Source organism: Syngnathus floridae, chromosome 5, assembly GCF_059516105.1.
Source record: "Syngnathus floridae isolate MCC-2025c chromosome 5, RoL_Sflo_1.0, whole genome shotgun sequence".
Taxonomy (NCBI): domain Eukaryota; kingdom Metazoa; phylum Chordata; class Actinopteri; order Syngnathiformes; family Syngnathidae; genus Syngnathus; species Syngnathus floridae.
In genome coordinates this window covers 8,367,038-8,389,034 of record NC_142417.1, presented here as the reverse complement: position 1 = coordinate 8,389,034, position 21,997 = coordinate 8,367,038, and the positions used below count along the sequence as shown (strand labels likewise).

The window sequence follows — 21,997 nt, the reverse complement described above, 5'->3', positions numbered from 1 at the left end:
AAAAAAGAGCTATAATTGATTCTGCCATGGATAATTCCTCTCTGAAAAGTCCTTAGATGATCCCCGGCTTGTCAGTAGGAATGGCGGCGGGTTAGAGAGCCAATGTAATGACATCCTCTGTGACAGCAAGAATGGGCAAAGTGAGACACAATAGTCTTAACCAATCATGCTGCCCGCCTCCCCTCAGGCTCCCCTCATACAAACAATAAACGGCTTTGTGTTGGGCTGCACTCCACTTGCTTCTCCACACACACGCACGCACGAACAGCATCATCTAGAACATTTTAACTCACAACTCAAGCAACATCTGTGAACTGAAACGTGCGCGCTTTGCTAACAACCTGGCCCTGTGTGCAATGTGTGCATTTGCCTCCGGGGCTGGGCACATGACTGCAGCTGCCCCCTCGTTCCCTCCTTTAGAACGGCTCCCCTCCTAGTTGTAGGTGAGAGGTCACATGGAGTGACATTCCTCTCAGTCTGAGAGCAAGCGCGTATTGCAGCGAGCCCAGGGAAATTTACAGAGATGGAGAGGGTCAAAAACACAAGGGGACAAAAAAAAAACCCAACAGAGCAAAGCAGGTAAAAGACGAGTAGCACGGGGAATTTGGGAATGGGTTTGCGTGTGTGTCTGGGGTGCATGTGTGTGTGCGTGCGCTGAAACGGACCACTAAACAGAAGACTCTAGTGGCTCTTCGCTGCCTCATAGAAACAGCTGTTTGTTTAGTCTGAGCTGCCTCAGGGGACGAACACGCAGACAGAGGGACAGACAGACATACACAATTGCACAATCATTTATTCATGTCCAAATTCATCCTAAGGAGACAACTAGCATAAATAAAGAGTGCACTACAGAGGGATTACTTTACAAAGTCTTGTACTAAAGCAGCAGGAAAGTAGGAGGGAGGATTGACTCATAAATGTCAATTCTACTTGTTGGGGCATATACTGTCAAATAACCAGGCTTTGTGTTTAGCAGGATTACACAGGGCCTTTTGGATGGGGATCCCACAAAACTTTATGAGGGGCTAAGACAAAAGCACGTAAAAAGATTGGGAAAGTTAAAAATAAATAAATAAATATGCATTTCTATCCCTATAACCCTATCTATCTATCTATAGTCAGAGTTTATATAATCACTTCAAACTAGCTGCAAGCTTTTATAGGGCAAGGAACCATGTTTGGCAACTTTGACTTTTGATTTAACATCATCTAAGGCAGTCAAACTCATTTTTGTCGGGGGCCGCATCGTAGCCATAGTTTTCATTGGAGGGTCATTATGACTGTCAACGCCTTATATTATACACAGTATGGACTATACAACAAACTGATGAATAACTAGTTTTGAAATCAGAGACTAGTAAAAACTGGTGAAAAAGGTGAATGATAATAAAAATTTCTAGCAATAGCTCTATTTTTTTTAAAGTGAAGATAATACTCGATGCACAATTTGTCTTGGCGGGCCACATAAAATGACGTGACGGGCCGTATCTGGCCCCGGGGCCTTGAGTTTGACACCTATGATTTAAGGTATTGACCACAGATGGAACGTATAATGTTACCGAGATCGCTTTGGACGACACATTGTCACTGTCCTCTCATGGTTTCATGTTTAAACCCTTACCCCATCCCCACACCTCGCAACTCACACACACAAGCACACACACACACACACACACACACACACACACACATGCACGTCCCAGGCAGCTGATGGGGCCATCAGATTTCACTGACAAACACACTTACATTTCAAGTGAGACATAACGAAAGTCAATACTGCACCTGACTCTCCATCAACCTTGACCCATACCCATCTAAATCCTTAATGGACTATGTCTCTGAACCACTAAATACACTCCGCTTCAATATGCACACACATACACACACACATAATGCTACTCTTTGAAAAACATGAGGCTTTGACGAAGCAATATATTTGCCACTCAAACATTAGTGGATGATTTACCGTCACTGAAGTTGTTGGCATTTACGTAATTTTATTAAGATCAGGCCTTCATTAGGATGAACGTTGAGCTGGACTGCTTATTATAGTCTGTCTACATCTGCCTGAAGAGCAACAACGACCTGCTGGGGCAGGGCACAATGGTGAATGAATGGGGCTTGACCTCTACGATAAATAGAGACGACGGTTTGTGCGTGTGTCCGATTGAGAAATTAGCTACAGTCCCAACCAAATGGTCAGTGCGCACATACATACGCACGCAAGCACACACACACAGACAAACAAACTCACAGAAACCCACAGGCAAAAAGCAAATCTAGCCCCGAGGGAAAGAAAGCAAAGGCCAGACTCCAGTTGTCTCAACCCCGACTCACACAAACAAACAATGCACACACACACGCACATACACCCACACATTCACAAATGTGGAATCCCCAGCTATCAGCTCGACTTTTGAATGTCCATTAGGGTCACAGTTCATCTCTTCTTTTGCATTCCTTTGTGTCTCCCAAATGAGTGCGCTTGCGTTTGTGTGCACGTGTATTTGTGCATGCAATTGTGAGTTTGTGCGAACGTGCAAGTGAGTGTGTGAGTGCTCACTGGGACTGACCTTGCAGAGTCATTCATGTAGACCCCCAGCAGTAGTGGAGCTGATTAGTGAGCAGTCTTGCTTAGCTTCATGAAGACTGCGGAAGCTCCATGCGTGTGTGTGTGTGTCTATGTGTGTGCATCTTGGTGTGAGTGCATTTGGTGGGAGAGACTGAACAGAATGTGTTTTGTCTGGACGGTTCTTCAGGTTTGAGAGTCGGCCAAAAGCAGATCAGAGGTTAGACATGAGGTGTGTGTGTGTGCGCGTGTGTGTGTGTGTCAGTTTGGGTGTCGGTGTGTGTTTCAAATGTGTATGGGGGTCAGGAGCAGATGGACAGCTGGTGTTTCAGCGGTGCTAAATCACTTACCCCTCCCCAGTTTGCACGCACACACATGCACACACACACACACATAGGCACACACGATACATACATCCCTTCCCCCTTCAACCACAGAGAAACGCCCCTTAAAACATTCCCAGCTCTTGCTTTCTCAAAGAGTTCAAACTGATGGACGACACAATAAAGAGGCTGGCCGTTTTCCCTGGGATGACACCAGACACCAAAAATGTGAGCGTTTGGTCAGGCTATATTAGAGGCGATCATTTCATGAGCATAAACATTCATAAATCACTTGAGAGTTGCTCTCTGCAAGCAGAACGATTCGCAAAAGCACAAAACGGACACACACGCGGCTATTTTATGAGATCATCAAGTCCCTCAGGTCACCAACCGCCATCCCAGTCAGAGATAAAGCGCCGACATCAAAATGCTAACCATTTTGCAAACACACACACACACACACACACACACTGGCCACAGCCACCGTGTGCTGCATTCATTTCCTCGTGAATGCACTTGACTAACACATAATAATCCTAAACAATGCTAAAAGACCACCAAGCTGCAACACACACACACACACACACACACATAGACCGCCGAGCAGAGGGGGCTGTCAAGACAAGATAAGTGTGTGTCTATGGTCACATACACGACGACTACACTTGCACACACACACGAATGTGCATCCACGACAATAACAACAACACACTGACTGGGCTGCACTCCTGGAAAAAAAAAAAAAAAGCCCTGGCTTATCGCTCTCCCCAGATAGTGAAATGGATTAAGAGCCACATTTGGTGCGTCCTGAGAACTGGACAGATAACCGGGAAAACACTCACTCTAACAGCAATCTGGCCTCAACATGATGCGCGTGCGGTCGGTTGTCTGCGCGTAGGCGCTGGAGCGACGGATGTGTGCGCGGGCATGTGTGTCTGGAAGACTGATGCAGTGGTTGACCCAGGACCCAATCCGTTAGAACGCACGCATTCATCTTGAAAACACACACAGCATGCCCGGACAAAGAGCTGTGTGTGAGAGGACGTCCAGCATGTGTGCGATGTCAGCTGGAGACAGAGAAGGGAAGAGCATCATATCCCATTTATGCCTGCGTGTGGGTTTGTCCCCTGACACGAGGCGCCTGCGCATCGTTATAAATGTCCACCGTGAAATATCATGCACTTGCCAAGTGCAAATTTGCTTTCCTCTATTTCCTAAACGTACCGTTAGTCCTGCGGCAAAAGTGTTCACTGGTGTTTGCAAACACTCAGGAATGTCATTTGACGCATTCTATGAATTCAGAAAGTGCTTAACTAGAAAAAATATTCAGACTTTTTCTTTCATTTTAGCCTTTATTCCATATGTTTGAGGTCTTTATGTTGAGCAGAATTTTTTCTATATTATCTTTTTTCATAATGATTTGTCCCCGTTTGCGTGTGGTTGATCCTTTCTGTCATTACTCAGTTTCTGTGTAGTGTTATAGTAATTTTGTTGTTTGCTTCTAACCCTTTAATGCTTGTCGCGTTCTATGATAGTGGATCTTTTATTCATGCACTAAAAAATGTATTATCAAACATGAAATACGTTAAGTGCACATATTTTGCATGTCCATATTTAGAACGGCATACATCTAATTACGAAATACGCGGTCATCAAAGTCTTTGACCCCACCTCGAGCAGGCTTTCCTAAACATTTCGGGTCACCTGTTGCTGTTGAAAATACTTAAACTAAACAGTTATCTATTTAAAAAAAAAAAAAAAAACAATGGCTAAAAAAAAAAATCCAGTTTTTTTAATACAAATGTGGTCATAGTCCAATGTGCACTCCAAATATTTTTTTCTGCCACACAGCTAGCCACTCTACATGAATATCCTCCTGCCTGTCTATTAGAGTCAAATCTCTATATTAATGTGCATCTATTGTCCTCTCCCCCTCTTCTATTCACCGTGCTAGCATACGCACATGCACACTACTCCCTGTGAGAGGGGCCCCTTAACCAGGCTCTCCATATGCCTGACCCCCTCCTCCTCTTTCCAAAGCCCCCTTCTTCTCTCTCTCCATCTCCTGCTCACACTCTGCCTTGTGCTCTGTTGTTGCTGCCCCATGCTGCCATCTGCTACAAGACAACAGTGAGTGAGAGCGGGAAGAGCCGGAAAGAGAGAGTGGTGGAAAAAGAGGAGACATGAAGGGAGATAAAGTGATAGAGAGCGGGAGAATCGACATGGACGCCATACAATAGAAAGCAGAGAGGCCGTCCATCTGCTCCCCCTCCTCGACACCCCCCATCGCTCCTGACACGCAGCCACACACACAACAAAGAGAGTATTTAACCTCAACACGCACACGCACACACACATGGAAGTGGATGGAAGTGTGTGGATGTGTGATGTGTGGGGTGGTGGGGCATGAGGCAGCCAGGGATCTCTCCTTAACCCGTTCCTCTCCACTGAGCCTGCCTGTAATACACCCTTGGGCTGGCAGGTGATGAGTGGATGTAGGGAAAGCATGTCGAGGAGTGGGTGGGGGGGGGGGCACTGGGGGTGTAGGCTGGGGCGACAGACAAGTGATGAAGTCTTGAAACTGATCTGAATCAACACCATCACATCCTACAAGCTCCGCCCCTCCCTCAATCTCAAACCTCAATTGGGACCAGCTTGAAGCCCCCCCATCACACTGTCACTATGACAACCTCTGTCAATCAAATGAGAGGCGGCGCTGCCAGATTAGATTTGGCAGCCCAGACGTCCGTGGGCAGGGTTCACATCCCTCGGCTTGTTCGTTGATACAAAAATTGAAACAAACACTAAATTGTATTTCTGGTCTGACTTTAATAGCATCAGACATTGTCTAACCTCCCCCATACCCCGCCGAAGATCTCTTTGGAGAAACGATAATTATCTGCATTGTGAATCCACTACTAGACTAGAAAGACTTTATTGTCGTTGCAAATCCATGTTTGTATTTCAAGATTGAACAAAATGAATAGAACAGTGCATAATATAAAAGATAAAGCAAACAAGATTCAATTACGCAAATAGCAATGGAATAATGTGACAGTGTATGAGCAGATAGCAGCAGACAAACAGCTAACCACCACAGCAGTAGTTACTGACTAAATTCTTTCCAGCTTTGCACCATGTGTTATAACTACACTGTCAATAATATGATCCACACTTTAGCAAGGATTTTTGTTATCCATTCTATGATTGTACCAGGAACCATATTTGCGCACTTACACAAAAAGGGTGAGTTTATATTTTTTCTGCTTTTGCTAAAATGGCAGTATGACCTGGCAGGAGCACATGAAGGAAATCGTCAGTGGAAAAAAATTAAGCCTTCTCTCGCCCCATCTTGTAACTCTGATTTGATGCTTAAGAAACCACCACGCACCAGGAAAAACAACCAATCAGAAACAGGACGTGTGACGAATGAGGTGTCATTCAAGGTGTAGTTTAGAAAAAGAGCAAGCGCAGAGAATTTAGCAACATTTCTGCTCAACAGGTACGATTATTGGCTTTTTTTTAGATTTTCAATTGATTGTATATTCCAAAAAAATAAAACGTATGAGGCTTAATGTTATAGTAACACTTCATAATGGCAGCTGTGGAATGGAGGGATTGTTCACTATTGTGGTTCATCAGAAACGTCTTTGATGTGGTCTTGGTCAGGGACCTCATGTTCTTCCCCACCAACTTCACCCAAATCTGTTGACCTAACTTTGTGTGCTATGACACAGTCATGGTGCAACAGATTTTTTTTCCCCCACAAAGTTGGAAGCATAGATTTGTACATCATGGTAAGCTGAAGATCGGTATTCAAGCAGTCCAGACCAACGCCTGATTAATTAATTTAAAGACATTTGTCTTCCTAATGTTTCCATTAGTGCAAACGGAAGCTGCTTGTAAAAACGCAAGTTCTGAAACGCCTCAGTCACAAGCTCCGTAAAATTAACTTGATGATCCACTAAATGGAAGTACAAGAGAGCTGTGTCCAGCATGGTGATGACTACATGACACCTTCGCTCCTGCTGAGCCTGTCGAGCTCAGAGCCACAGTGATGGCTATCACGTTTGAACACACACCTACGCACATGCACAGGCACTCCACAGTGTAGGTCAACAGACTCCGCAAACACTAGATTCCCCCAAGGACCTGTACGTACACAGTGTCACACGCACCAAACACCATTGCATGTGTAACGGGTGTGATGGAGTCGGAGTGAGGAGGGGAGTGGAGTCAGGAGGGGTCTGCATGTGACCACAAATGGAGAGAGCAGACACCAGCTGTCACCTGCTTATGTCAGCCCTATTCTCAGCTCCTGTGTGTGTGTGTGTGTGTGTGTGTCACTGTGATCTCAGCTAGCCATGACTGGTTTCAATTACACAGCAAACTTTGACCCTTTGTAACTAAGCAGGGAGAGGAACTACTGGAGCTCGGAAGGGAGTGGTTCGTTCATTTGTGTACGGAGGCAGTCGTAGAAGCCAAAAAACGTGAGCTGCATTCTGCTCCTAAGTGCATTAAGTTAATCGCGGCGACAGCAGACTTACTCTTTTTCTGGGCGGTCCTCTGTCTTCGTCCTTTTGAACCCGCCCCGATATGGCCACGCCTCCAGCTCGCCCTTGCCGGCCCCCTTTGCCCTCTCCAGCCGGAGGTCTGATGGTCATCCTGATCTCCGGTGGGCAAATATAGTTCTCGAGGTTCTTCGGGGGCTTCTTAGTACGTTTGGTGGTCTGGATCTTCAGCTTTAGACTTCCTTCCTGGAAACTCGCTTCCTTGATGGAAAACTCCTGCTCTTCCAGAAGCCCCTCCCCGTGTTCTTCAAGCCCCTCCCCTTCACTGACGCCACCGTGAATCACATCATCGTTACGTGCCAAGCCGATACCTCCCGCTCCTTCATTTCGCGCCGCCCCGCCTCCCTGTAACTCCGCCTCTTTGGGTCGGGCCGAGCCAACCGGATCCCGTGGCTCCATCCACTCTCCCGCCAGAGCCAGTCAGGATGGGGGAAGCTGTGGCGGCCAGCCAATCGGAATGAAGAGGATGGAGGGCTGTCGGCGGCCGGGTTGTTGTCAATCAGCTATTGGGGTCGGCTCGGTTGGCCCACTGACACGCTGGGAAGCCACGGACAATCTGAGGAGAGAGCAGGTGAAAGATACGATCAGCAAAAGAATGACAACTCCCTGAGGCTGCCTCCGCAACTCAGACCCTTATTAGCGTTAGCAGCTTGTTGTATGATATGTTTAGAAAAACACACAAACTCGCCACAGCATGCTGAAACGCTCTCATTTAGATTTTCTCCCCCGAGGAAAAACAAACTTTTTGCCTCACTTGACATCCTCTCCCCCCTCTCTCATCTTTCATCGCTTCTTGCTAATCTTCCCTCCCTTGCTCCTTCCCTCATTTGCGCCGTCTCGCATATGTGAAGCAAAGCTATGCAGACACTAGTGATCAGTTCAAAATAAGACATTCCTCTTCTCTGCTCCAAAACAAGGCTGAAGTTACCCTGAGGACACAAAGGAGGAAAAATGAAAGAAGCTGACTTCTGTTTTTTTTCTTCTTTTCACCAGAGCAGGCGAGGAGGGAGGGAATTACACTGGGGGAATGAGAAGGCAACACAGAAAGACGAAGGGAAGGAATCTAAATTCCTTCCCCAGATGTGGTTTACGAGCTGGCCTGGAAAAAAAAAAAAAAAAAAACAGTCTGAACTTTTTTACACATGCATGCAGTGGCATATCGACACGTTTGCATGGACAGAAAATCGTACTATGCACACCATGGCAAATAAATAAACGTGCCAAGGAAAAAGTCCGAGGCTCTGGAGAAAGGTTGGCGGAAGCCATTTTGCTGAGGTAACTGGGTTTCCTTCCTTTAGCTTGGTGTGCAGGCAAGCGTGCATTTTTTTTTTTTAACACAGAAAGGAACCCAAATAAACACTGGCCTACACGTCTTTCGCTTTGGGGAATCCCATCAGTCACCGCGAAGCACGCCTGACAGATACACACAATGCTGTGTCACACATTGACACATTGTAATTTTCCCATATTGACTTAATTACTCTGACTTCAGTTTTTCAAGTACAACTTACCCAAGTACACTTATGAAAACTTTTGGACCTGACTATGACATCATAGAAAGGAAATGGACGGAAAAAACATGGCAGTTGGTTCTACTTTTGCAGTACAACTGCCCCACTCTTCTGGGCACGTTTTCGATTCCATATTGGGATATGACTCATGAAAAGGTGTTTCCAAAGACCTTTGTCCAGCTAGCATATACATTGTGAATGATCTCAGGACAAAAATGTGAGATGGAATAATTACCTGCTCCTTCCTGGTCTGTTTTCTCCGTACTAACAGCTGATAATACCCTACAGGCCTCACATGCTTACAGTGTGATTGAATAATCATAATCCACAGCAGTACTTCAATAAGACCACACACAAACTGTGTGTAATCCACACACAGGCGGAGTATTAAGTGAATATTTTATTCTGCATCACCAAAAAAATAAAGCCTGTTGAGCCGTTGCGTTTTCCGATGCATAAAACATTCTTCGTAAAGTTTCAGAACACCCCTGTGTGGTATTAAGAAGCTGTAAAGAACCCTTGCGGCCGTTTTGCACGTTTAACCTTCTGAACTTGAACACTACTGACATCCATTTACTTTACGCATGGAATAATACATTTTAGGATTGATTTGCTGTCTTCCTGGTAGCCGGTTGTTGATATTGAAAGCAATGCAGTGTCACAGCCGAGCGTATTTTGTTTGTCGTTGCAGTTGGATTTGTGCTGCTTTTTTTGGCTGTCTGTAATCTCAGATGTCAACACCTCCTCCACAAGGGAGCCAAGCTGGGCTGTGTGTATGGCCCAACCATTTTATCCATCAGTTAGATCTATCAGTCAAATAGATAGACTCGGTTAAATGCAAAGTTTAAAACGGAGTAGGACACCTGGTGGAAAATATAAAGTTGCTAAGACTTGAATTCTTCTTTTGCGATGTGTCCATCCGTCCGAAAAACATTTTGGATACACTTGTCAGTTTATGTATCGATGTGGTACATGACATCACCAAACACAAATACTGTAACTTCAACCTATACGTCGACTAATTAGCTGAATGTAACATATTATAACTAGCATGTAATGCTGTTACTAGCTGGCGCTTTGGCAGCCACTTCAAAGTTGTTTGTTCACATGAACCAGCCTAGCTACTTATGTCATTTATTGAGAAACTTTGTGGTTTTGATGTTAATTACGCAGACAGCTAAAGATTTACTTGGTTGTTTGTCTCTATTAAATTCAGTGGCATAAGATCAGACGCAAGCATAGTTGGTCCATGGGTAGACTTCAAAAGTCAACACATCTATAGTAGGTTAAAACCCGCATGACGCTGTGTGTTCTTCGGGAACCGCCCCGTCCCGAATGTCAGTTTGGTGACTCGCCCTCGTGGCATGTGTGAAAGCCGCCCTGATTGTCATGTGAGTGAGCACAATGACAGGAAAAAGAGACAGCTGCCAACCACAACATCCCACACGGAGACATTTATGCACAGGCATCAAAGTGGAATCGACCCATTTCTACTACTGCGGCGTGACAGCAAAATGTCCACATGAATTATGACGATCTTCATTCTGGGTCATAACTGCGTAAACTACTTAGCTGGGTCATGACTGTGCCTCCTCCCCCATGTAGCTGCCCTAAGCTGTGTTAGCTCTCTGTTACTGGCAGGCAAGCATCGAGTTTATGTAAGTGTGACCCCTCCACGGGCCTCCCTCACCTAGTCCAAGCCACGCCGTCTCCTCTCGATTGCTCTCTCTCGTACGCAAACACTCACCTCCACATATGCGTAAGCGCCTCGGCTTGCCTCGGACAGCAGAGGGATTGTGAGAGGTCGGACTTGCTGCATAAATACTAGCTTTATTATGTTCTCCCAACTGCCGGCACTACACCAGGTCACTCAGTGAGTTGGATGTAAAAGGCTGCGAACGGGGACACATCATTTTGTCTCCTTCTCGCTCTGGAGACCATTATGATAAAACAGCCATGATGAAATGCAGATGGGCAGAACTGAGGGGGTGAATGGTACAGACACACAGGGGGGAAAAAAACTGTGCGTGTGCATGAGTGCGTGTGTGTGCATGTGTGTGTGTGTGTGCACAGGAGAGAACGAGAACAGGGCGAGAGAGAGAGATGAGGAGCGAGCGATGGCAGCAGAAACACAACCTTTTAAGGCTGCATACCCAGCAGCTCAGCGCTTGAGGTGGACTCACAAATAGCTCTCTCTCACTCCCGCTTGCTCTCTTACTCACATTCTCTTTCCCTCTCTTTCCCCCCCCCCTCTCTCTCTCTCTCCCTCTCTCTCTTTCACTCACTCACTCACTCACTCACTCACTCACTCACTCACTCACTCACTCACTCACTCACTCACTCACTCACTCACTCACTCACTCACAAACACACACCTGTATGGTTGTAAAATGTGAATGTCTTTTTTTTTCTTTGACGAGCTGAGCTTCGACCATTTCAGTTGCAATCGAGAGCAGTACTTGTCTGCCATTTTCATTTTTCCTATTGCACTCGCGTTTTCATTCCCATCTAATCACAAAAGCAATGTTTCTAGTAGACAGGGCCAATCTAATCGAAAGGGGGTTTCATACCCCGAAATCTAGGGTTGACGTGCATCGTTTATTTATTTTTTTATTTGATTTGAAATATATTTCTTCGGCTAGTTGCTCAATTCGTGCTGATCTGATCAAAGTGCAGGCAGACTGATTCTGAGTGCCATGGATCGACGGTACGTGGTGGATGTCATCCTATTTCATTCATAAATATGACAACAAGGTCGGAAGGCAATCTGCAAGTGGCCACTTAACAGCGATGACCTGTGATTGCCCTTGCCAACTTTACACCACCCACCCGTGGAGGTCTGCTTATAAATATAATTTGCACGCTTCAAACTGCTGCATGAAGTCCACCATGTCTATTTCTGTTCCCGCAATATAAAAGTCTATGCCTCCTCAACACACTGATTTGATAGCGAATGAGACCAGCCGCTTCCATTGGCCTGGAAGCTAGTTTGTTCACACCCACTATGGCGCAACCAACCATCTCTAACTGTCCTTGGTTGTGAAAATACCAAGAAATAAATAAAGACAACTCCAGCCGTGTGCACAATTAGACCGCACTTTGCGCTACACTTGCAATGGACACGAAAATAGAACCCTTAGACTGGGTTGCGGGCTTGAGAACCAAAACAGTCTGCCTGAGTGGTTGAAAATGCAGCCTGTGCATGCCTGTCTGCATGGTTGCCAGTTTGATTCCCCTGGCTGGCAATCAGAAAAATCGGTCACTTATCAGTACCCAAATCCTCCACCTCTGTTCCAAGCAAGCACTCACATCTGATTTGCCCTTGATCAAGACCCCTAATTGCACCCCTCTGCGCTGGAAAAGTCCCCACTGTGACACTGTGTACTTGCTGTGCTCACTACTATGATCAAATGTGGAGGAAAATGAATAAAATGCATGTACATGATCGTAAAAAGGTCTGTCTGAAATTCAGAATATAGGCATAATCTATAATCCGATTAACTGGGAGTTACAAACTGTTGGCCAAAATGTGCAGCTCTCTTTAGAACTGAATTGCGTCTGTTATGAAACACAACATGCTCACGACACCAGCAGATGAATGTTAACATTTAACAGCAGCACAAGCCACAAAATGGCTGTCAGCAAAACACCTCTGCTACTCCCTCCTCCTCCTCCTCACCTCTCTCCCAGCAACCTGTGTTGGTTTGCCTCATCTCAGGGCTACCTTCACCCCTTCTGCCTCCTCCCAAAAGGTGATCCAGCAGTGATATTCCGCTAAGAGAGCCTGTCAACACTCAGGTTTGCCCTTGAATGCTGTTCACATCCCCCCAACACACTTTTCCTATTATCCTATTTCCAGCCGAGGTATCCAACTCAGATGGGGATGCATCTTATTGATTAGTCATGCTTTAATTTAAAGATTGCACGGGCAACCCTTCACCTAATAAGGGATTTGTTGTCGAGCATTCTTTAACACGGCTAAACGCCACGATAGTTTTACCTGTCTCTCATTAGTTCCACCTCTTTACAAGCACCTTTCTTCATATGCTTGTCATCTTTATTTTTCTAGACCTCACACACCGTATATCCCACAGACCTGACCGATTTTCCACACTTTCCCCGGATAATTCATGCGTGTCTATTTATCTTCCAGAGCTGAGGTTTGTGGGGGATGCTGACAGCCACTGCTTACTTGCCTTTCCCTTTCAGGCCTCACCTGCAAAATATTTCTGGGCTGCAGCGTGTCACAAGCCAGAGAGGCCACATGAAACCCTTCAGAGATGCTGATGAATGACGAATGAAAACAAAACACCCGTGATATACGGTGCCTTGGAGGCCAATAATTAGGGCTACATTAGTGTACACTGTACAAAGTACCTCGTGGGGTGGAAGTGGGCTCCCACTGCGAGTTCCTTCATCCACTCGAGTGGCAAAAGATTGGAAGAAACAGGTGAACATCAGGGGCTGAACTACCTTGTGACCAACACCCAATTCCCTTAATATTTTCTGTTGACTATCATTAACCACATTAATCCAAAACGAGCTGCACAGATGTTAAAACTCAATTTTTATCATTTTTAAACGCATACCTCTGTGAATCGCAAAACAACTCTGTCCAATTTTTGACAATGCGGATATTGATGCAGGTGTCATAATGTTGAATGTGCGTGAGTTTACGTCATGTGACATCCAGTAAATGTTCTTCTCATTTTATGTCCCTTCTGTTGGAATTAGTATCATGGGAAAAAAAGGCAAATGAAAATTAGATACAACCCTTGGTTTTGCATTTGCTGATATCTCACGCAATAAGCAGAGATCTAACATCATATCAAGCACGTCGGTGATTCTGCCAAGTTTGTGCAACTTTAGAGGCACATTTTGGCCCGGAGACTTTTGATAAATTCAGAATCTCACACTGTATTTCTTGCAACTTAAAATCCATCCACCTACTAATACTTCACTCTGAGCGCAACAGTGTATTTTCTTCCCTCAAGGTACAATTAACACTAATATACTCCATAGGTTAAACTACTGGCTTCCAAAGGAACTGCAGCATTTCCAATCGCAAACAAGCATAGGTATGTTCAAAAAACTGTAAAAGTCAGGTTCCAAATCCCCATCGTTGCAGTTGCCGGTCACAATATCACATTAAATTAAGGCAAATACAGAAACAACGCAGATTATTATGTTCAAAATTTGCAGGAGAGGTGTTTTCAGGTGCAGGAGGAGGCCACTTACCCATGTCGAATGTTGTCACACACTCAGCTCTGACGTGTAAATTATTTATCAAGATCATTTACAATCCATTTAGACACATTTTTACACAAGCGACGGATGAGATGACAGCCTCCCGGGGAGCTGTCACACGCTCCTGGAATATACTTGGATGCTTTTTGACACAAGACCCCGAGGAAAATGGCGTCAATGTTGCTTTGCAAAAAGAAAAAAGAAAAAAAAATACCAAAATGGGGTTACGCAGCCGATGTGATGACAGAAAAAAAAGAAGCCACCATGGGAGGAGGAATCCAATTAGAGACGTTTATGTCCAACTCCAAGCTGAAAGAAGCTCTCTCCGGGGCCCTGTGCGGCTTGCCTGGCGGCCGGACAAAAAGCGTCCCCGGGGCCCCTTGCAGGACCGCCGGCCACTCGTGAAGCTTCGTCAAGTTAAGATCCCTCACAAATCCGTTCCACTACGCACGCGAGAAGGAGAGGTGCGAAGGCTATTACCGCAGTCAAAACAAGCCCGCATCCGTCTTCGAGCTTCAAGGAACCGGCTCAAAGAAGACAAATGTCAGCAACAAGACCGAGTTTTCAAGCCCAAGCGACAGTACGGAGGAGTCGGTATGGTCGAAGGTGGCTTTCCCTCCCGCCGCTTGCATGGGATCAAGGCTCAGGCTCTCTGCGATCCCTCGCTCTGCTTTCCCGATCGGTGAATGTTAGAGCCTGGAGCCTGCTGTCTGGTAATGATCTCACCCAGCCGAGTGAGCTGCGCTGTGGTCGAGCAGAGGAGAGCAGAACAGCACGGACCAAAGGAGCGACATCGCCTCCACCTGGATGAAACTCGCCCTGCGCGTCTTCTCAAGATCAGAAAAAGATCCTCCTTTCCCTGATGTTTTTTTTTCCGGTGATCACCACCTGAAGTGGTCACTGAGCTCCCTGTAAAAAGTCATTAAAACAGGCCACGCTCCATGACTAACTCAACTCGGTTTGCTTTCAGATCAATATTCCCCATGAAATGATTTGAAATGTCCCCTAAAATCCCCACCATTTTATGTTTTTAATAAAAAAAAAACAACAACACTCCACCATAAAATAAAAATACAGCGGAACCCTGCGTATTTGTTCATTTATTTTGGAACCTACCCGCTGGTAATCATGGAAAAAGCCACCTACATGTATTTGAAATTGAACGTTAAAGCCCCGCTTAAGGGAGGGCTACACTGATAAATAGGGGGGCTGAGAATTTAATTTCTAAGAATGTCCAATAAAATGCTGTAGGGTCTCAACTGGGGCTACACCGATTTCTGATGGGGGGGCCCCCAAAGCACCGGTGTAGCGCAATCCCTGGTGGTGGGTAGCCTACTGCCAAATAAATAAATAAATAAATAAATAAATAAATAAATAAATAAATAAATAAATAAATAAATAAATAAATAAATAAATAAATCGTCTGAAATCTTTGACAACAGCATAAGCAGGAAAGAAATGGGTGGTAAGTTGCAAACAAGAATACTGTATTATCCGGAATACTGAATTTCCCCCTGATAATGATCATAACTTAGAGGTAGATAGCACATTTTATTGGCATTATGAGATTTGTATTTCCAGATCTGAATTATATGACTTTTTTTGAATCCCTCACAAAAAGAGGGACCTCCATTTAAATGCACTCTCCTTTGTAGTCTCTTTGGGTTCTAACTAAACGTATAAATCTCATCATATGCTGTTTTATTGTGTATTTTTTATGAGATACACTATGCAAACCCTTGGGTGAACCAATAAACATGTTTTATTGTCTTTGTCTCCACAGGACATGTTTGGCTCATTAACCACGACTAAAATGACTATAGATGATGCTGATAAGCATGGCGTAATTGAACATGTGTTCAGTGAGACTATACAACAAGGTGTTCTCATTCTGGTGGTTTTGACTTCTAATTTCTAGCGACAACCCAGTGAAAATGCATTCGGCCTCTGATGGTTCCATCAATTCATCATGCTCAAGTGTTTCATTCCGTTTGTGGTTGAATGCTAAACTTGACCTTTCATGTGTGAAAAACATCCCTTTAACATTAACAAACAATGCAAATGATATTAGGTGACCTTTTGTGTCACACACCCACTCACATTTTTACATCTATTTATTTGCACCTAGTAGACACAGTTTTAGCACTTACAAAAAATAAAACATTTGAAATCAATATTTAGCCAAGATAGGAATAATTTTGCTCTCAGTGCAATAGGAGTGTGTTTGAGCTTAGACACGCTGACTGTTGTAATTCACTACCAGACTCAATAAACTATTCAGTCATCCCTCTGGCCAAGACACATCTGCATTTGTAATGTTTCTCCAACCATTAATTATTAATTTGTCACCCGTCTGTCAGTGTGTACGTGTGTGCCAGTGTTCCCGTGCATGTGTGTGTATTGATTTGGGATATGTGCAAGAATACAAAGAGACCACCGAGACTCGAGAGGTCAACAGCTGCTCCTCAACAACCAATCAATTGCTGTGTATCAGAAAAACACAACACACAGATACGCGGACACATACAGATGGCACTCTTCCTTCTCAAATGTGTTGCCATGGAAACCGGATACAGGCAGCCAAGAGGGAGCAGTTTCCCTGCTTAAAATTGTAAATATTGAATTATGATAGCGTCGAAAGAGACGCGGCCAACATTTGTGCTTGAATGATCAAGATAATCCTTTCGTCTCTATTCACAGCTACAAGAAATCACTCATGCACGTTAAGTTGAACATATCAAGATGGATGTGTCTTTCCGATCCAGTCATTTATCGGACTGCATACTACACACTTGTCTAATTCCTTCATCTTTCTCTCCCTTCATTGCCTCAAGTGGGACTGCAAGTAACTAATTCCTCCTAACTGATTTGCAATGCATAAAAGTAAAAATCCCTCACGCTCACTTAGCCCCAATCATGCAGCGTAACGTGGCAGTAGTTTTGTCATCGGTTTTAGAAGTAGCGAGCGAGAAGAGAGGATGCGTAGAGCTGGGAAATGATTTAACAATTATTTAACACCTTGGCAAATATTTGAAATGAGAAGCATCAAGAGATAAATTACTATGAATAAAACCGTCAGGAAAGCTCATAATGAAAACACTAACGCCACCTGGATGTTCATGTGCGCATGAGTGTGTCTGGAAAGAGAGCAGTGAGAGTCATTATGCTAACCTTGAGATGACATTGTGAGAGTGGAAAAGGATCCCATCAATGAAGGGCTTTTCTCAGGGAGTCCACTAATCTGAAAGGGCAGCAGAGGGTTCATCAGCGCCGGGAAACCCATGGGACTGACCGAGTTAATGGGTTGGCCCAGACAGAGGCATGAGTGTCGATGTATTAAAAAAAAAAAAAAAGGTCTGGCACAGTCAGTGATTTTGTGTGTTTGTGTGTTGGGAGCATAACATTGCGATTTGTGCTTGTGTGTATGCAAGTCAGAGGAGGCGAGAGCGATGCTGACAGAGTGATGAATTAATGGGACGTGTGACAAGGTTGATTAGCAAGGCCTCAGCGATCTAGCTGGGTTAATGAAATAAATGACTCCTTGGTAACACAATCGCTTGTCCCTGATACGCTGACATAAACCCGTATCAAACTACCTTCGACATGACCTTCTATACAGACAATTGACGAGAATACATTGATAGCGTTCTTTCAAGTCAAGCACTTTCTTTCACTTCTTGTGGACCTTCACACTAATTTTCCTTTTAGTCTACAATTAGACCTAAAAGGTTCATTTAGCTGAAGCGCTTCACAAAGCTGCTTTTATATACCAATGGACGGTTGCTCCAATGCAAGGTGATGACAAATCGGCGTTGTTAAGATAGTTCTGAATGTTTTCGTGATAGTTTTCATTTTGACTTTTTTTTTTAAGTTTGTTTTAATGACTTTTTAGAGCAGTTTTATTATTTTTTTAACTTTGCTTTATAGTTTTTATCAGTTGAAGTACAAGTGTTAGTTTTTTACGAAGCTGTGGGGTGTTTGAGGGCAAGAAAAAAAAAGTCACAATAAGTACGTAATGTGTAATGAAGTAAAGGTTGACCTTCCTTCTCCTTCTTTATACGACCGAATCGTAATATCACTCTAAAAGCTCTTGTATGGAATTAACTGACAAATAAGAAATTTTTGCTATTTACAGTAATTTGCTTTAAAAGGAATAATAAAATGTAGTTTCCGTGAGTAATTTTTTTACAAGCACTCGTATTTTTTTTATCTCATTCACACTTTCCTCCCCTAATTTTAGTTTTCATGAAATATCATAAACACACACAGACTCAAAGATATAAATCCCTCTAATGAGAGTGATAACCATGTCTGACAGGAGCTACAGACCAGAACCAAAAAAAGCAATGCAGGTGGTAACCAAGACAACGGTAAACACCACCTTAAATACTTCTAACTGTGGATTCCATGCTTTCTCTGTCAATCTGAAGAGATGAGACTGCTCCCATCCCCCCAGCACTCACCAGGACATTATTATAATTTTGCTGTCTCTCTGTACGCCAAGCTCTCAAACGGCCTCATTTTGAAGTCCTGCACAATCGTGTGTGCTGATGCGCAGATACTGGACAAAGAAGATGGCAAACCAAACTTGTCAACATACTTGTATACAAATGACAGCAAATATTCTGTGGCTGTCCCCATCCCTCTTCTGCCTAAAACAGTTGCTAAAATTGTAGTGAGCCGCTCTAATCATTGGTACTGATATAGCGTTTGTCCTCAATAGGATCACGCTAATTTAATTAGTAACTAATAATTAATCAGTACTCAAAAATACACATATTTTATTCATTGATATGTTAAAAGTGGCCATCAAACCCTCTTTTCAATGATTGTGCAAATCAGTTCATTAATTTAATTTAATTTAATTTTATTTTATTCTATTTTATTTTATTTTATTTTATTTTTCTTAAAGGTCGGTGGTAGCGGTCTCTGCTCCCTCTCTGCGCTTGTTTGTGAGATTACCAACAGCAGGTCTAACCCGTCATGCAGGATTTACACTGTTCACAAAAACAGAAAAGAAAAAAAATAATTCATTCTTGGTTATAATAAATTAATTTCTGCTCTGTTCTAAAAACATTACTTTACGCTCTGTAAATGTGATTCTTTTTGCAATACAGCAAGTTATTTTAAATAAAAAAATTAGGTTGTGTAATAATCAGATTTTTTTTCTCAGGAACCAGATTGGGTTTGCCGTAGCATGTGCGAACTTTCACACCCGTGACATTCAACACGAAACATCCTGTTGCATTTGAAGTGCACGTGGACAGAAGCTGCTGCACTGTGGGAGCATCTACTTTGAGAAACACACACAGCAGGTGTATGAAAAACACACTGCTGGGCCGGATTGCAATGACTCACTCATCGCCGTTGAAACATTCAGTCCGAGCTTGAAAGTGCTTTTGAAAATGTCTCTATCAACATGACACGCTAATGTGTGACAAGCACACAGTGGATTGTGGCTGATGATTGAAAACAAGCAATGGGAAGAAAACATGTTCTCTCGAACAGAACCTTTATCCATCCATCCCCTTAATGCACCTTCTTACATCCAGTGGACGAGAATATTGTTGTTTTAATGGATATGTTGCCGGAAGCGTGGCAAGATGAACAAAGTTGCATTGTTTGCTATAAATAATTTCAGCACACTGATTAGCAATGAGAGCTACACAAGTGAAGAATAATGAATGCTCAGTTTTGAGCAAACTCAGAGTTAATATAATGTGAGCACCAAAAAAAAAAAACTATATTATCACATAACAGACAGAATGAGGTAGACAAAAAAAGTTTAAAACGTGTATGTAAAATATGTGGTAAAAGGTTTATTTTAGTGATATGTACTCTTTTTAAGATTTTATTTATAAATCATTTAAATTTAATTATTTCATTAATGATTAAAAATCTTATTGAATGCATATTTTGAATGCTACTTTGAATCCCAAATCAATACCCCTCAATCCCAGCAGGATGCACCTTTAACATACCCCTTCACCTCTGACCCCTAACGGATGTTTCTCAGTTTTTTTTTTTTTTTTTTTTGTTAACAGAGGTTGCTGGGTGTGCCCCTTCTCAGGTGGATGCCTGGGGCTGCCAACCCTTTGACCCCACCCTCTAAATGCCCCTGCAGGTCTCTTGATCACGTAACTGCCGGATTGAAAAACAGAGTGGGCCGCATGTGGCACTTGTGATATTGTTTGTCCGCCCCTGCCATGAATAAAAACATTTGCTTACGCCGTGGTGCACTAGGTGATCGAAAATATCTACTTTTGGTGACATTTTTATTTGGTAGTGTTCTGTGAGATTTATTGTCGTCTCAATAAAAGTCGGGAAACTGAACTGAAGCCTGATCTAAGATGCTCAAATCTTTTTTTGTGTGTGCATAGGTTTCTGTGTTGTGGCCACATTGTATACTGTCAACAGTACCTCATGTGAACATTCTCAGCCTCCCTGAAACAGGATGTGGTGCGACGGCAAGTACTCGCTCAACAACACCCACTTCCTACGGATTTGATAAACAGCCTTGTGGTTTCACCCCCCTGCCTGGTATGCATGCACACACACACGCACACGCACACACACACGCTGCATCACCATCTGCTAAAGTGACACATAACCAGAGTGAGTTAGTGTGCGTAACGTTACCGTTGCTATCATGAGATTTACTGTGACAAACTATATAAACGCCAGCAGAAGCACTTAGGCCTCTATAACTCAGCCACCTCTCCTCACATACGCGGCAATCACAGAGAAAGACATGAGAGGAATGAGCATACGAGCGTGCTCAAATCATAGCCGAATTAGACAAGGGTATCAACATGTCACATTTGTTTTAAGACTCAGTGATCTAAGTGTTTTTGAGTTATGTCTTCTACTGGACAGTTATGTTCCACATAAAGGTCCGCCTAAGTGTCTCTAGAGGTTGATAATGGGATGCCAGGAAAGGCTGCTGCAAATGTCTGAAGAAGAAATGCTTGCATGAGCACATACTGTGCTGTCAGTCACGTGTGTGAGCTGGCAGAATGTGCCTGCAGTAGAGTGAGGGGTGTATTAGGCCTGCTTATCCTTCACACTTCTCTTGTCAAATGTAACATGAAAATGAAAGCTGTGGGGGTGAGAGGGGGAGGGGGGTGTTTGTGTGAGAGAGAAAGAAGCAGGGAGGGTCATAAGAGAGGAACCCTGCCTAATCCTGTGGGATGTGAGGGCATCTACTGTGTATGGAGATGGCATGTTGAGATGTGTTCAGTGGTGCATGGATCACAAAAACTCTCTCACTGACAGAAGATACTCCCAGGAGAGCCGTGTCAAGCTGCTAAAGGAAAAATACATTTAATTTTTTTTTAGGATGAAATGTGAGCAATTTAATAGTGTTTTACATTAGCTGATCAATTATTTGCAAATACCGAAAATTCTGGTCCTTCATTAGGATAATTGTTCCGTTTGTCAATTTTGATCAACACTCTTGGACATTTATTTGTTGTGATTTGGTTTTACTTTGCATGAGAGAAACTGCATTGTATCATACAGGAAACGGTTTGAATATTTCGAAGCTGCTTCGGGAAAGGGGAGTAAGTTTTGGGATTGTTCAATTGGTATACAGACATGTATGTTTATTTTACAGGTTGTAGTGTTGATGAACAATTTAACAAAAGATTGTATGAAAGTTCAACAGTAAGACACATTTAAGTCTTACACTACTACCAAAAAAATAAAAATAAAAAACAACAGGAAATGACACTTTTTTTTTTCTAATATCCAAGTTGATGCTTACGTCACCTTCAC

At 43.5% G+C, this 21,997-nt stretch overlaps 1 protein-coding gene across 3 annotated transcripts in view; it reads right to left on the bottom strand.

Moving 5' to 3' along the window:
* Nucleotides 1-21,997, bottom strand: part of setbp1 (SET binding protein 1) — a 44,591-nt gene that overhangs the window by 17,717 nt on the left and 4,877 nt on the right. Inside the window, exons 1-2 of one of the 3 annotated variants that reach the window (XM_088377469.1) lie at nucleotides 14,213-15,003; nucleotides 7,440-8,019 (exon numbers count right to left, since the gene is read on the bottom strand). In XM_088377469.1, coding sequence (XP_088233595.1) covers nucleotides 7,440-7,862 — 423 coding nt within the window. In that variant the 5' untranslated portion in view covers nucleotides 7,863-8,019; nucleotides 14,213-15,003. Of the gene's footprint in view, nucleotides 1-7,439; nucleotides 8,020-14,212; nucleotides 15,004-21,997 lie in introns of those variants that run through there. The other 2 variants (XM_088377471.1, XM_088377470.1) reach the window with 2 other exon arrangements.